Source organism: Aedes aegypti, chromosome 3 (genome assembly GCF_002204515.2).
Source record: "Aedes aegypti strain LVP_AGWG chromosome 3, AaegL5.0 Primary Assembly, whole genome shotgun sequence".
NCBI classification, from domain to species: domain Eukaryota; kingdom Metazoa; phylum Arthropoda; class Insecta; order Diptera; family Culicidae; genus Aedes; species Aedes aegypti.
This window is the reverse complement of record NC_035109.1, coordinates 264,969,537-264,983,192: the sequence shown is the minus strand read 5'-3', so window position 1 is coordinate 264,983,192 and position 13,656 is coordinate 264,969,537. Positions and strand designations below refer to the sequence as shown.

General features: G+C 37.3%; 1 protein-coding gene across 5 annotated transcripts in view; it reads left to right on the top strand.

Annotated features, from left to right (window-relative positions):
* Nucleotides 1-923: 923 nt before the first annotated feature.
* The window catches only part of LOC5573755 (protein mahjong), a 62,970-nt gene continuing 50,237 nt past the window's right edge, over nucleotides 924-13,656 (top strand). For all 5 annotated transcript variants that reach the window (XM_021852681.1, XM_021852678.1, XM_021852680.1 and 2 more), the window contains exon 1: nucleotides 924-1,600. In XM_021852681.1, the coding sequence (XP_021708373.1) occupies nucleotides 1,482-1,600 (119 nt within the window). In that variant the 5' untranslated portion in view covers nucleotides 924-1,481. The remainder of the gene's footprint in view (nucleotides 1,601-13,656) is intronic.

Genomic DNA, 13,656 nt, shown 5'->3' with positions numbered 1-13,656 from the left:
ACGGCAAAACGGCAACACCGATTTAAATGACATGTCGATGTTTTGATCAATGTCGACTACAACAGATTCAACATGTGCTTGACAAGTAAAGTATAAATCAAGATGGGCTTGCCGTTTTGCCGTTGTACCGTGCTGCCGTTCACATTGTGTTTAAGGCTTTATTGTTCGAATTATTGGATTTTATAGCAAAAATCATTGGAAAACTGGCATTTCTCATAATTTTACCTAAATTTCATATATGTCCACTAATAAATTGTCCAAATGTATTTCACTACATCTGAACATCATAATAAAGCACTTCAGTAATCAAATAGAGCTTCTAAATTTAGTTTTGAACGTTGTGCGTTTGAATTTTGGTAGGTGTATGAATATGGAATTGGGTGAATTTTAGACATCAATTCAATACTTTTCTATTAATCCAAAGATGAATGTAAATGGAAACATTTTGTGATTGGCAAACAATAGATGACACCTATTACCTTCAATGTGGATAAAGTATTTGTAGCTCAATACTTCATTTAATAGTTTTTTACTAACTTGATGTGGAAACAGTATCCTGTACGAATATGAAATTGGGCCACTGTATATTGACCAACGGGATTTTCAAGGCGAAAAAAATGTTTTAGCTCAGATTTGATATTTTACACACATAATATGGATTGGAAGCTTGCATTTGACATATTGGTAGTATAAATACGGCTTCCCATTGAATTTTTATTGACATTTTCTCTAAGGCTGGCCAAAACCGATGCTTTTACCCTATATACGCCCTTGTTCTAGCACAAGCTTGATTTATTTGTTTTTCTGAACGACTTTCTAATGGACAATTTTGGCATCACTTCCGCTTCGTCGATTACACCGCTTAATCGATGAATTCACGCGACTTTTCAGGTTCATTCGTGTTCCGACGCAAAACGTCCTGTTTCCTCGCAGTGAAAGCACAGAGTGTCCAATCCATTTTAGCGAGCGTGTGTTCCAAAATCAATCGTAGAATTAAAGTGCAAAAATATCGTGTAAAACGGTTCCAGTTCTCTGTAAAAACATTACAAATCGGAAGTTTACGCGCGGGTGATGCGTTGGAGATAGAAAACTGTTTCCGGCCGGTGTTGGTTGAGGCGGAAAAGGTCCACAAAACAGGTGCACCGAAAGTGGAGTCTCTGGACGAGTGATCCTCCATATCAGTGAAATCCACGACGAAAAAGCAGACCGTGAAACTCGACGAGTTGAGGTTAGGGAAGAAGCGGTGTTCATTTTGCTTCGTGTGCTGCGAGTGAATCACAACAGCAGCTGTTCGTTTCGTCGTCGGTTTGCGAATTCGGGTGTTCATCCAGCGTGTTTTGTTTCGTCAGCTGCTGCGCTGTCAACGATTTTTCTGGTGTAAATATTTTGCCTCTGGGTTTTGATAACAGGGCGGGAGCTGTTTTGCGGTGCTCTCGTATGCTGTAACTTTCGAGGGCCGCGCTTGGAGGACTTGAAACGATATGGCATCACCAGCGGATCAGGCGGAAGTGCTTCGTGGGCGAGACTTGGCGCGCATCTTCCAGATATGGGAGGAAAGGCACAGCGTTCCCGGGTACGATCCGGAGCCGGTTGTTACGAGGTATGTTTAAAGGTTATCTCTAGTCAAGAAACATTGTAAAATTTACAATAAGCACATGCCCAAGCAGGGATGGTAGTAGGTCTCTTTTGGAGACTTTGTCACTATATTAATGCAAGTGTAAAAATAAAAGGTCTCTACAGTCTCTTTTCAACTAAAGTCACTTTTTCATTTTTCTCCTAGCATTTAATTTTGGTGCGAAATTCCAGAGAAATCTTCAAACATTCTTACGCGAATATTCTCCAGTAGTTTCTTCTCAAGTTATTGAAGCAAAAACTTTAAGAATTCTAGCGGTTTTTCCAGGGATTTGTTCTGGGATACTTCCAGTAACATCTCTCATTTATTTCAGGATTTCGTTCAGATATTCCTCCAAAGGTTTTTCTCTGCCAAACCAACCTGTATGCACAAGCAGGGCTGGTAGCAGGTCTCTTTTCAGAGACTTGACTATTTCACACATACCTACCTATAACTTATGATCTCGCCCTAAAAGTTATTGATAGCCGAGTGTGTAGCTCGTTGTTGATAGACAAATTAATGGACAAAGATAAGAACTATTACCATAGAAAGATAGAGGAGGATCTTCTCTCCATTATAGTATTGTTAAATAACCTGAACCTCACACTTGGTTACCAATGCCTCTTATATTAATGATGAATCAAATGAGAACTGTGCTAAAGTTGCTGGAGTGTGATTCCTACCTTATCAGGTTAATCGAATGTTCAACTAACTGTTTCAACAGTAAAACTATTTATAAACAGTCAATTCACTATTGACAAACAACTATATTTTTTCAACTGATATCGAAAAATTTAGCCCGTGTGAAACATTGTTTGTTAAAGCACTTGTTATAAAAACGATTTCTGTCGCAAAGAAATAGTCGATCGAAGTTATGAGAAAGAAATGATTGATGCAAGTCGTTTGGGCTTACTCTACGATTGGCTTCAAGTGAATTAAGTGACTCCATTAGATTCACACGGCGAGTCACTTTATTCGGATCGATTATTACCATCATATACGAGACCGACAAAAAAATAAAGATCGAAACAAAATAGTCTCTAAGGTAATTTTGTTTTTGCATTGAATTCTGAGGCAAAATACTAGAAGCTATATCTTCAGAAACGACTCTATGACACAGATTTTTGAAATATATATATATATATATATATATATATATATATATATATATATATATATATATATATATATATATATATATATATATATATATATATATATATATATATATATATATATATATATATATATATATATATATATATATATATATATATATATATATATATATATATATATATATATATATATATATATATATATATATATATATATATATATATATATATATATATATATATATATATATATATATATATATATATATATATATATATATATATATATATATATATATATATATATATATATATATATATATATATATATATATATATATATATATATATATATATATATATATATATATATATATATATATATATATATATATATATAATATATATATATATATATATATATATATATATATATATATATATATATATATATATATATATATATATTATATATATATATATATATATATATATATATATATATATATATATATATATATATATATATATATATATATATATATATATATATATATATATATATATAATATATATATATATATATATATATATATATATATATATATATATATATATATATATATATATATATATATATATATATATAATATATATATATATATATATATATATATATATTATATATATATATATATATATATATATATATATATATATATATATATATATATATATATATATATAATATATATATATATATATATATATATATATATATATATATATATATATATATATATATATATATATATATATATATATATATATATATATATATATATATATATATCCATTTTTGGCACCCCCGATTTTGGCAACAAAATGGATCCGTTTTTGGCAACATTTTCGAATACCATTAAAATTTGTATTTTTTTGTAAATCTTTTCGTGTCTGTTAATGTAGTCATTTGAAAAACAGGTCAACTCTACACCGATTGCATTCCAGAGCTCCATTTTCGTCAATTTTCCTGGAATGTCACCAACCACGAAGGGCTACCGTATGCGCTTATTAACTTTGGGATGGTCATTGGTCATGTATTCGAAACGTTTCATGAGGCCAATAATCTCAACTAGATACGAAACTCTTTTCTTAGGCATTCATGCTGAGTGACCAGCCCACTTGAGTCTGTCAGTAGGTGATACATTAAAAAAAACTCTTTTATATATTTGGAACAGCTTGTTTGAGCACAATCACCGATATATGAAGAACAAAAATTCTATGACTCACACAAAGTTACAATCATACATATCGTCTCAACTTTTTGGCTCATCGTTTTTATTATTATGGATTTACATACATTGCGTATGTATGAACACACCGCAGTAATAGATATAACTACAGCAAAATATCGCGTATCATAACTTTTAAGGAATTTCATTAAATAAATTGAGTTAGGCTAGAGAATTAAAGAAAAGTCAATATATAATCCATAAATAGACTGCATATTTTACTATATTATTTTTTAAAGAATTCCACTGGCACCATGACATATCTTCATCCAATTTGGAGAAGATTTGGAGGTGCCTCAAGTAGAATTTGTGTTTCTAGGCTATTTTTTACATTCAAAAAATTCTAACGAGAATTTAGAAAAATGAAAATTAAAATAAATACCACTAGTTGAACGTATTATTAGTAGTTTACAACTTTTGAGAACACTGTATGCCGTTTAGAGATGGTTTTGACCTCATAAAATTGGTTATGAACAGAAATCAATTTTATGAGGTCAAAAGTACCTGTAAAACATACATTTCTTTACAGTTTTTGTTATACGAGATTCTTAACCTCATACTTTATGATTAGGTATTTCATTAGGTAAATTCAACCGTAGTATTATTCCTTTGCCATTTCTGAACATTATTGTAGTACATCATTTCCGTATCCGAATTACAGGTAAATTGTAAAAAATCGTCGGAAATACGACAATCTCCATTTCCCGGCATTTAGAGCTGCTGCCAAATGGCGCAATTGCTGACATGTTACAAAATTGAACATAGTTGCTTTGCATTTTCAATGATGGATGATGATTGAAGCAAACATCTAGCAAATGCCATCAATGCAGTCGTGCATCAAACAACATTCGCATTTGATGTCAAACAATTACATATGTGATATATCTTGAGGATCGGAGTTTGATTACAGGAGTTCATTTAGAGTATTGTATTTTTGCCATGGACCAAATGACTTGAGGCCAAAAAATGTCATCACGATTCTGTATTCAAAAGTGCATCTTGTGGCTGAGTATCAATAGGACTCACAAAAATCTCCCACTCCAAAGTGAATGAAGCGAAATGCTCAAGTAGTGATTTGCGCCTAGTCCTTTTTCTATGCTGTATTTAAACAAAACATTGGTATCGCTCGAAAAACGAGCCATAATTGAACTTCGATCCTCAAGATCGGAAGCCGAGAAGCTTGACCTCGGGGCTATGCGAAAGCTGTTTGAAGCACGACTGCATTGATGACATTTTAAAAAGAAATTTTAACGCATTCTTGAGGATATCTGCAGATTCTAGCAGGCACTGAGGATTTATGGCGGTGTCCTGAGAATGTATAATTGATTATTGGGGATGTATCCAAAATCTGGTGATTCCTAATAAACTCTTAAGACTGCTAGTGCGTCCTGTAATTTTCTTTCAAGATAATGTGGATTTCTAGAAATATTTTGAGTATTTCTGGCAGAATCCAAAAAAATGCTGATTTCTAGCAAAATCTCTAGCGGGATCCTGAGAATTCTAGGTGAGATCCTACGGATTCCTAGCAAGATGCTTTAAAGCCCTAGCGGTTTCCTAAAGTTTAAAAGTTGAACAGATTTTTAATTTTCATCAAATTAAAAAAAAGATATGCCGTTTTGCAATATTGAGCGCTTCTTTTTACAAATACGTTTGTAAGAACGCAGTAATACATTTAAATATTTTCGTATTCTCACACAGTTTTAAGAAAATGTCGAGTTCTTGAATAAAGGTCACTTATGCGATTATTGATTTTGCGAGGCCCACTCATACAAATAGTATGCATAAAGCTTCCAAAAAATCATTGAAGATTTTTAGGCGTAAAAAGTATGTTAAACGTTTGTCACAATTAACTTTATTGGGCTATAGATCTATAGCATAGTACAACCCTACGGAAAACTGCTTCGAAGTGAACCGTTCCGAAATCTTGATTCCAGAAGGATCATGTAAAGACTTTCTACTGATGTTGTTGAAACTAATAGTTGAAAAATAAAATTTCATATTTGGGTTCCGATTTTGGCACGGTTCCGTTTTTGGCAACTGAAAATTTCTACTTTGTTGCCAAAAACGGAATCTCACTGTATATATATATATATATATATATATATATATATATATATATATATATATATATATATATATATATATATATATATATATATATATATATATATATATATATATATATATATATATATATATATATATATATATATATCCATGAAAAAGCTTTAGGGCTTCTAGTGATTTCTCAAGAGATTTCTTCTCGAATATATTCAGGGAATCCTCTATCCATACCTCCAAAATTCATCTAGAAACCCCCCATAAATTCGCCCATTAATTTGTCTAGGAAGTCCTTCAGAGATTTTTCAAGTGATGCTTAGAGGAATCATATATACTGCTTCGTGACAAAAAATGGGTGAACCATCGTGCGAAGTTTGATTTTTGACCAACTTCAGCGCGTCGCAAGTCACTTCGCTATAGTGCGCATCTATGCCCTCCGCTATGTGCATTATGCGCACTATTGAGAATCGAGTTGCGACGTGGCGAAGTTGGTCAAAAATCGAACTTTGCACGTTGGTTAACCCATTTTTCAACTCGAAGCAGTATATAAAACCCCAAAGTTGTCCGCGAGTAACGCTTTGAAATATTTTATTCTGAGACATAATTTATTTAACTTTAAAAGTTTATTCAAATGTTAGACCATTAAAACTATCAACAACGCGCTAACTGGAATATATATAATGCTTCTGCTCGTTAAGCACTTCGGGCTGACGATTCCATCAGTATCCCGGACTTTAACGAACTCATCCGCAATGCAGCTGAGGCTACAGTACCATGATCGAGCAACAAGCTCGGACAAAAGCACTTCATTGGTGGACGGATGAAACGTGAAAGGTGTGAAATTTAGAAAGAAAAGCGCTTCGTGCTGCAAAGCGGCTGCCACAAGACCACTCTGAGAAAGAAAAAGCATGCTTAATTGCTATCGATCTAGTGCAGTGCTACACATCTAGTGCAGACAAATTATCAGGAACGCTAAACGCACTAGTTGGGAAGAGTTCTGGAAGGTATGGATGTCGCTCAAAATTTCGCGGACTGACGCCGAGGACCTGGGCTCGAATCCCATCCCCGAGATTGACTATACAACGTTGGAGTGGTGACTAAAGCCGTTGGTCCCGAGATGAACTAACCCAGGGCATAAAATCTCGTTAATAAAGATAAAAAAAAACTTCCGTGAAACTTTGGAACTGAGTAAAAGCACTGAGCGGCAAAAAAAACTTCGATACAGTCACAGGATAAATAAGTCAGCGATCCCGTTGCAGTCACCGATACCCTTGGGAAATACTTCTAAAGTCTCTCAAGGCTCTCGGTAAATCAGCTCGATCTGATGACATCGCTGCTCAAAAATCAGCTGTTTCCCGGAAAAATCAAACTCCTAGAAATTTTCAACCAAATCTGGCTGTCTTTTCCGGCTGAATGGCAAAAAAGCTTCGTCGTCACCATACCAAAAGCCAACAATTCCACTCGCGAACCATCAAGCTTCCGGCCGATTGCACTCACTAGTCGTCTCTCTAAGATTATGGAACGAATGGCTCAAACAACAACTGGATTCCCAACACCATTTTGACCGCCGAAAACACGCCTTTAGCGTTGGATACGGGACTAACAGCTAAGCAGCTATTTTGCTTCTCTGAATGATATCCTTCACAACAACATTCCGAAGGGCTGCACACTGTGGTGATCTCTTTGGACCTTTCCAAAGCTTTCAACCACCTGGACTCCTCCTCTGGTACTCGAACAGCTTGTGGAATGGAGAATGTCTGAGCACGTTATCCACTTCATCAAAAACTTTGTATCCGATCGCACTTTCCGTGTACTGATTGGTGACAACACATCCAAGCTTTTCGCCCCAAGGATCCGTTATCTCAGTCACCGTTTTTCTTGTGGCGATGAACGGTGTTTTCCGAAATCTCCCAAGTTGGATTTAAATTTTAGTATAGCTCAAGTTGCAGTCAACGCCGTCATCAAATGGACCTCGTCGGTTGGGTTAATTCTGTCAGCAACCAAAAGCATCGAATTACCGGTTCCCCTATTACCATTCAAGGTCTACCCATCCCGCTAAAAAGACCATCAAAACCATTGGGATCATAATCAATAGAGAGCTTACATTTTGAGTAAGTGAAAACCAATCGTCGTACTCGGCTAAACTTAGTCTGTACAATCTCTCGTCCCCATCGATCTAACAATCAGGCCATAGTTTTCGAGTTGCTCAAGCAATAAGGGTTCGTTCAAATATTACGTAACGTAACAGGGGGTGGGAGGGGGTCTTCCATAGTGTTACGGTTTATACAAAAAAAATAAATTTTTCATACAAAAGCTGTTATGTGGGGGAGGAAGGGGGTCTAAAATTGGCAAATTTTGCGTTACGTAATATTTGAATCATCCCTAATTTATAGCCGTCTAGTCTACGGTCTGGAATTAACGTGTAACGCTACCGAAAGACTGCTCCAAACTCTCGCACCAGTGTACAATACCTACGTTCGCATCATCTCGGACTAGTTACCGTGTACTCCGGTGGACATCGCATGCACTGAAGCAGGTATGCTTCCATTGCGCTATGTTATATCCGCAACTATCTGCAAGAAGGCCGCTGCTTTCGCCGAGAAAACCTCCGGAAATGGAAGGATCTTCCTCCTCTCCGAGAGGTGCAGAATCCTTCGTACGGTAGCCAACATGGATCTCCCTCCAGTGGCCAAGATTCATTGTTACGGAGACAAGAGTTGGCCGTCAGAAAAAAAAAGCAAAAATCGATAGTACAATCAAGGATCGGTTCATGCAGGTGACAACTCTATAACACTTCGAACGTCTGGAATGAATGACTTCCCAGACCTCTTTCACAGATACACTGATGGCTCCTTAACAAACCGTGGCGTGGAAATCGGCTTCTCTGGAATGAACGTTTCGAGAAGCCAAGTCTCTCCCCACTATGTTCTATTTTCTCCGCCGAAGCCGCAGCCGGCTAATACTCATGCTGGACAACCCATTTAAGGTATTCTACGGTTTGCCTCGCCTGACACGACCTTTGCGTGGACCCCTGACATTGTGGTGTACCTGGAAACACAGCTGCTGATCTCCTCGCTGGGACAGGATACGCGTCAACAAGGTATACAAACAAGGTTCCTCTTCAGGACATCAAAAGATGGATAATCAAGTTCGTCAACGCGCAGTTGGCAACCGAATAGTCCCAGCGGAGCACGTGTCATCTACGCAAGATCAAACAAGCTACTCAACCATGGACCGACGTTATTTGATTCATTAAAAGAACAGCGGATCATTTCTTGACTGAGGATTGGATATACCGGTTTATCGCATAACATGGAAGGTCATAGAATTTGTTCCACTTGCAATACACACAACAAGGTCCGCCACATTTCCTGTGCGTCTGCCCCCAGTACTAAATTCAGCGCATAAACCATGGACTAACGGGGAGCATTCGGGAAAATCTATGCAACGATACGAGTACACTCAACACTGTCATCTGTCCCGAAAGATTCCCATATATTACCTTACCTCTATATTTTTTCCCGCAGTCGGGGTAGGGTTTCAACCTTCCTCCGAAAGAACTCTACCTTGTTCTTGTGTATTTTAATATGTTGCTTGTTCTCTACCTGTGTATTTTAATATGTTGCTTGTAATTGATTGGAACTCGGTAAAACTCCTCTTTATTAAAAGCAGCCCTTCTGGCGTTTTTTTTTGACAAATGGTGATGAACTAGCCATATTAACTAAAAATCACCATATTATAGAAAAAAAACATTACAACTGTCATTTATGAAGATAAATAAATTATAGAACACTACAACACCTAGACAGACCATTATTTTGAGAATTTTCGGTAACGTTCCTCTCTCAAAATCGTGGAATGTTTACTTGATGTTCTCAAAGTACTTTCACGGTCATTAACCAAGAAATGTCTTTGCCCATGTTGCCACTTTGCATTCCAACATAGATATTATCAATCTTAGAATTTTCATACATACCTAGTTTTAGAACATGTGTAGCTACGTTGGGTAAGCTTGTTTCATCAGAATTTGCTGAATCCAACGTTATTTTCTCCAGATCTTTCACAGAGATTTCTCAGATATTTTTCACAGACTGTCCTTCAATTTTTTTAGACATTTATCCTCTAACTTCACCTCTCCAGGCAGATTATTCAAAGTATCCGAAAGAAGTTCTTCAAAAATCCATATTAAAGCTTTTATAGAAATTCGTTTAGAAGTACCCTACAATCGGTCCCATGGACCGATGCACGAGTTCACTAATTTGACGTTTGAGCGGTGCCGAATTCACTCGTTGCCATGGTCACGTAAATAACACGGCACCGCTTAAACGTCAAAAAATGAACGCGTGCATTGGTCCATAGGATGTTCGGGGAATGTTTATCGTCCCAATAAAATAAAACTCCTGATAAACAAACGAGAAAAAATGAATTTTTCATCGCTCTTTGTTTTGGGCTCTCGTTCGCTGCTCTTATTTATCAAACTTGTTACAACTTGCAACACATTGATAATAAATCTTCGAGCTGTTTAGTAGAATACCTATAAGTAGATGAAAAAACCGAATTTAGTACTATACCATTTAATTCCACTAGAGTTTGTATCCTTTGACAGATACGCGTATTTTTAAATGGTATAGTACTAAATTCGGTTTTTTCATCTAGGGTAGGTGTACCAGTTATGGCCATAGTGGTTCCCTATTTCGCCATACGTGATATCTTGTATGCTTTTATATTTTGAAAAATCTTTTGTGTTTTAGCAGTAAAATTATGGATAAATCTTGATGTTAAATCATTCAAAAAGATTAAAAATGTAAAAGTTATCCAAATTTTGCATATGGCCAAATAGGGAACCAGTATGGCCATAACTGGTACACTTTCCCTACTTATAGGTATTCTACTAAACAGCTCGAAGATTTATTATCATCATGGCTACCAAGCGGACGGAGCACAGTATATTCATCGACCTGAAGAGATCTATCGTAAGCACCCAAAAGAACGTGGCATTTCTGAAGAAATGTCTGAAGGAAAAGCTAACCCCCGTTAGCCATAGGATTAAGATGGGCCCCCATATCCCACAACATATCAAGAGGACAGCAGAGAAAGAGTACATCACGGCATCGATTGAATCGCACTATGCGAAACTGGACAAGCTGACGACGAAGTGCTATTTTCTGCATTTCTGGACAAACATTTGAAAAGGGCCCAAGAGGTCTTGAGCCTTTTTTTAGAAACGTTGCTGTTGAGCCCTTCTTAGCCCGCCCACGCAAACTAACACCACTATCAGAAAGATTGGCGTTAGCTCTTCCTGATAGTGGTATTGGTGAGCGTGATCGAGTTGAATTGGGCTCAACAGCGTCTTGCAAAGCCAATGTTTACCAATGTTGATATGCCCTTTTGAAATGTTTGTCCAGATTTAAAATTGGCTCAGGAATATCCGGAAGGATTCCCATTATTCCTGACCAACGTTAAACGAGCGGAAGAATGCGAAGCCGACAGGAAGAACAGGCTACATCGGAAAAAACTAGCCTCCATGCGATCCAAGACGACGGAAGTTAACTGCGTTCCTGTTCCGATTATAGAACCCATTGAAGATTTCGTAGTTAACCGTTCGACGCAGCAGTTCACAGTAGAGCAATTGACACACCTCAACAAGGGGTTAGGATATGCGGTGACTACGAAGCCTGATGTGGAGAAAATCATCGTAGACATGGAAACAGCAATCATCCAAAACGTACCAATAAAGGACCAGAACACAACTAGGAACATCGTAGCAATGGCCATTACAACAGGACAACGAAGCAGGGCAGACAAGGACGAGACGAGGATCGTGAAAAAACTCAAGGATAAACCAGTATTCTACATCAAGGCGGATAAAGGCAACGCAGTCGTCATCATGGACAAGACGGATTACGACGAACAAATGGCGAAAAAGATCAACGAAGGCCCCTACCGACATTTAAGAGTGGATCCACTACCCGGACTCATCAAGCTCACGGACAAAACCCTGAAGGACTGCAAGGCGATTATTGGCGAGGCTCGTTTGAAAGAGTCAAACCCCATTCTTCCACGGATTAAAGGACTACCGAAGATTCACAAACCAGGAAAGGAAATGCGAGAAATCATCTCGGCCGACGGATCCCCCACTCATAAACTGGCGAAATGGTTAGTCAAGGAATTCCAGAGTATGCCGAATCCATTCCCCACTAGGTCAGTTAAAAACACCCAGGAGTTCTCCCAGAAACTATTAGAGTCAGGACACATCGAGGATGACGAGATGATGGTTTCTTTCGACGTAGCGGCTCTTTTCCCCAGCGTTCCAGTAAAGGATTCCCTAAATCTTCTCGAAGACTGGTTATTACCCCAAAGGACGGATGCAGCATGGAAAGGAAAGGTCAGGACATACATGAGGTTGGCAAGATTGTGCATGGACGAAAACTACTTTCAATTTCGAGGAAATTTCTACAAACAGACGAAAGGAGCCCCCATGGGAAACCCTCTCTCCCCGTTTTTGTGCGAACTATTCATGGCGAATTTTGAGGAAAATTTAAAGAAACAAGGAGTATTACCGGATAAATGGTGGAGATATGTCGACGACATTTTCAGCGTTATCAAGCGTTTCACCACATGATCCACAGGATGCAGACTCTACTCCTCAGCGAAGACGGAAAGACCAAGGAACTGGAATATATCTACGACACGGCAAGGATCAACGGATACAAGGAAAGGACGATAAAAGCCATCATCGACAAAAAGGAAAGACAGCGAATTCGGAATGCTTTGACGACACTAACCCCTATCACCGAACCCATGAAGAGAGTCTCCATCCCATACGACGTACACATCAGCAAACAGCTCCGCCCAAAGCTAAGGAATTTCGGAATCGATTTGGTATTTTCCAGTAGAGACAACCAACTTAGAACTTCGTTAGGCTCTACCAAGGATCCGGTAAACACACTAAACAAGGCTGGTGTTTACAAAATCAGCTGTTCCCACTGCAGTAAGGTCTGGTCAAACAAAGCGGTCTCTCGAGGTTAGATTCAAGGAACACTTAGCGGAAATAGGAAAAGCTCAGAAGACGATAGACAAGGGGATGACATACGATTTCAAATCTAAGGTGGCAGAACATATCTTTTCAGAAAGACATACAATTACGACGGCCGATATCAAAATTTTGAGAAATGTTTCTTCTCCTTGGAAACTGGATGTGGCGGAGAGTCTGGAAATTTGCAAACAGGTACCTACGACGCTACTCAACAGAGACAACGGCAACGGCAATACATGGCTATTCAACTTGCTACCTACTAATCGTTCCCGTGATGTACCTTTCAGCATTTAAAGTTTCAACAAAAGAGGGATGGAATGTACTTAAAAGCTCATTTTAAGTTTTCAAAAAAAAATAATGGGTAGGGAAATACGTTTATACCTAGTGTTAATATATAATGTGTGCATACGATGGTTTTCTTCAAGTCGAGGCTAGTACACGACACTGAAGACGGCCTTACAGTTGAGGTCGAAATACGCGTAGGATGTAAGGATACAAACTCTAGTGGAATTAAATGATATAGTACTAAATTCGGTT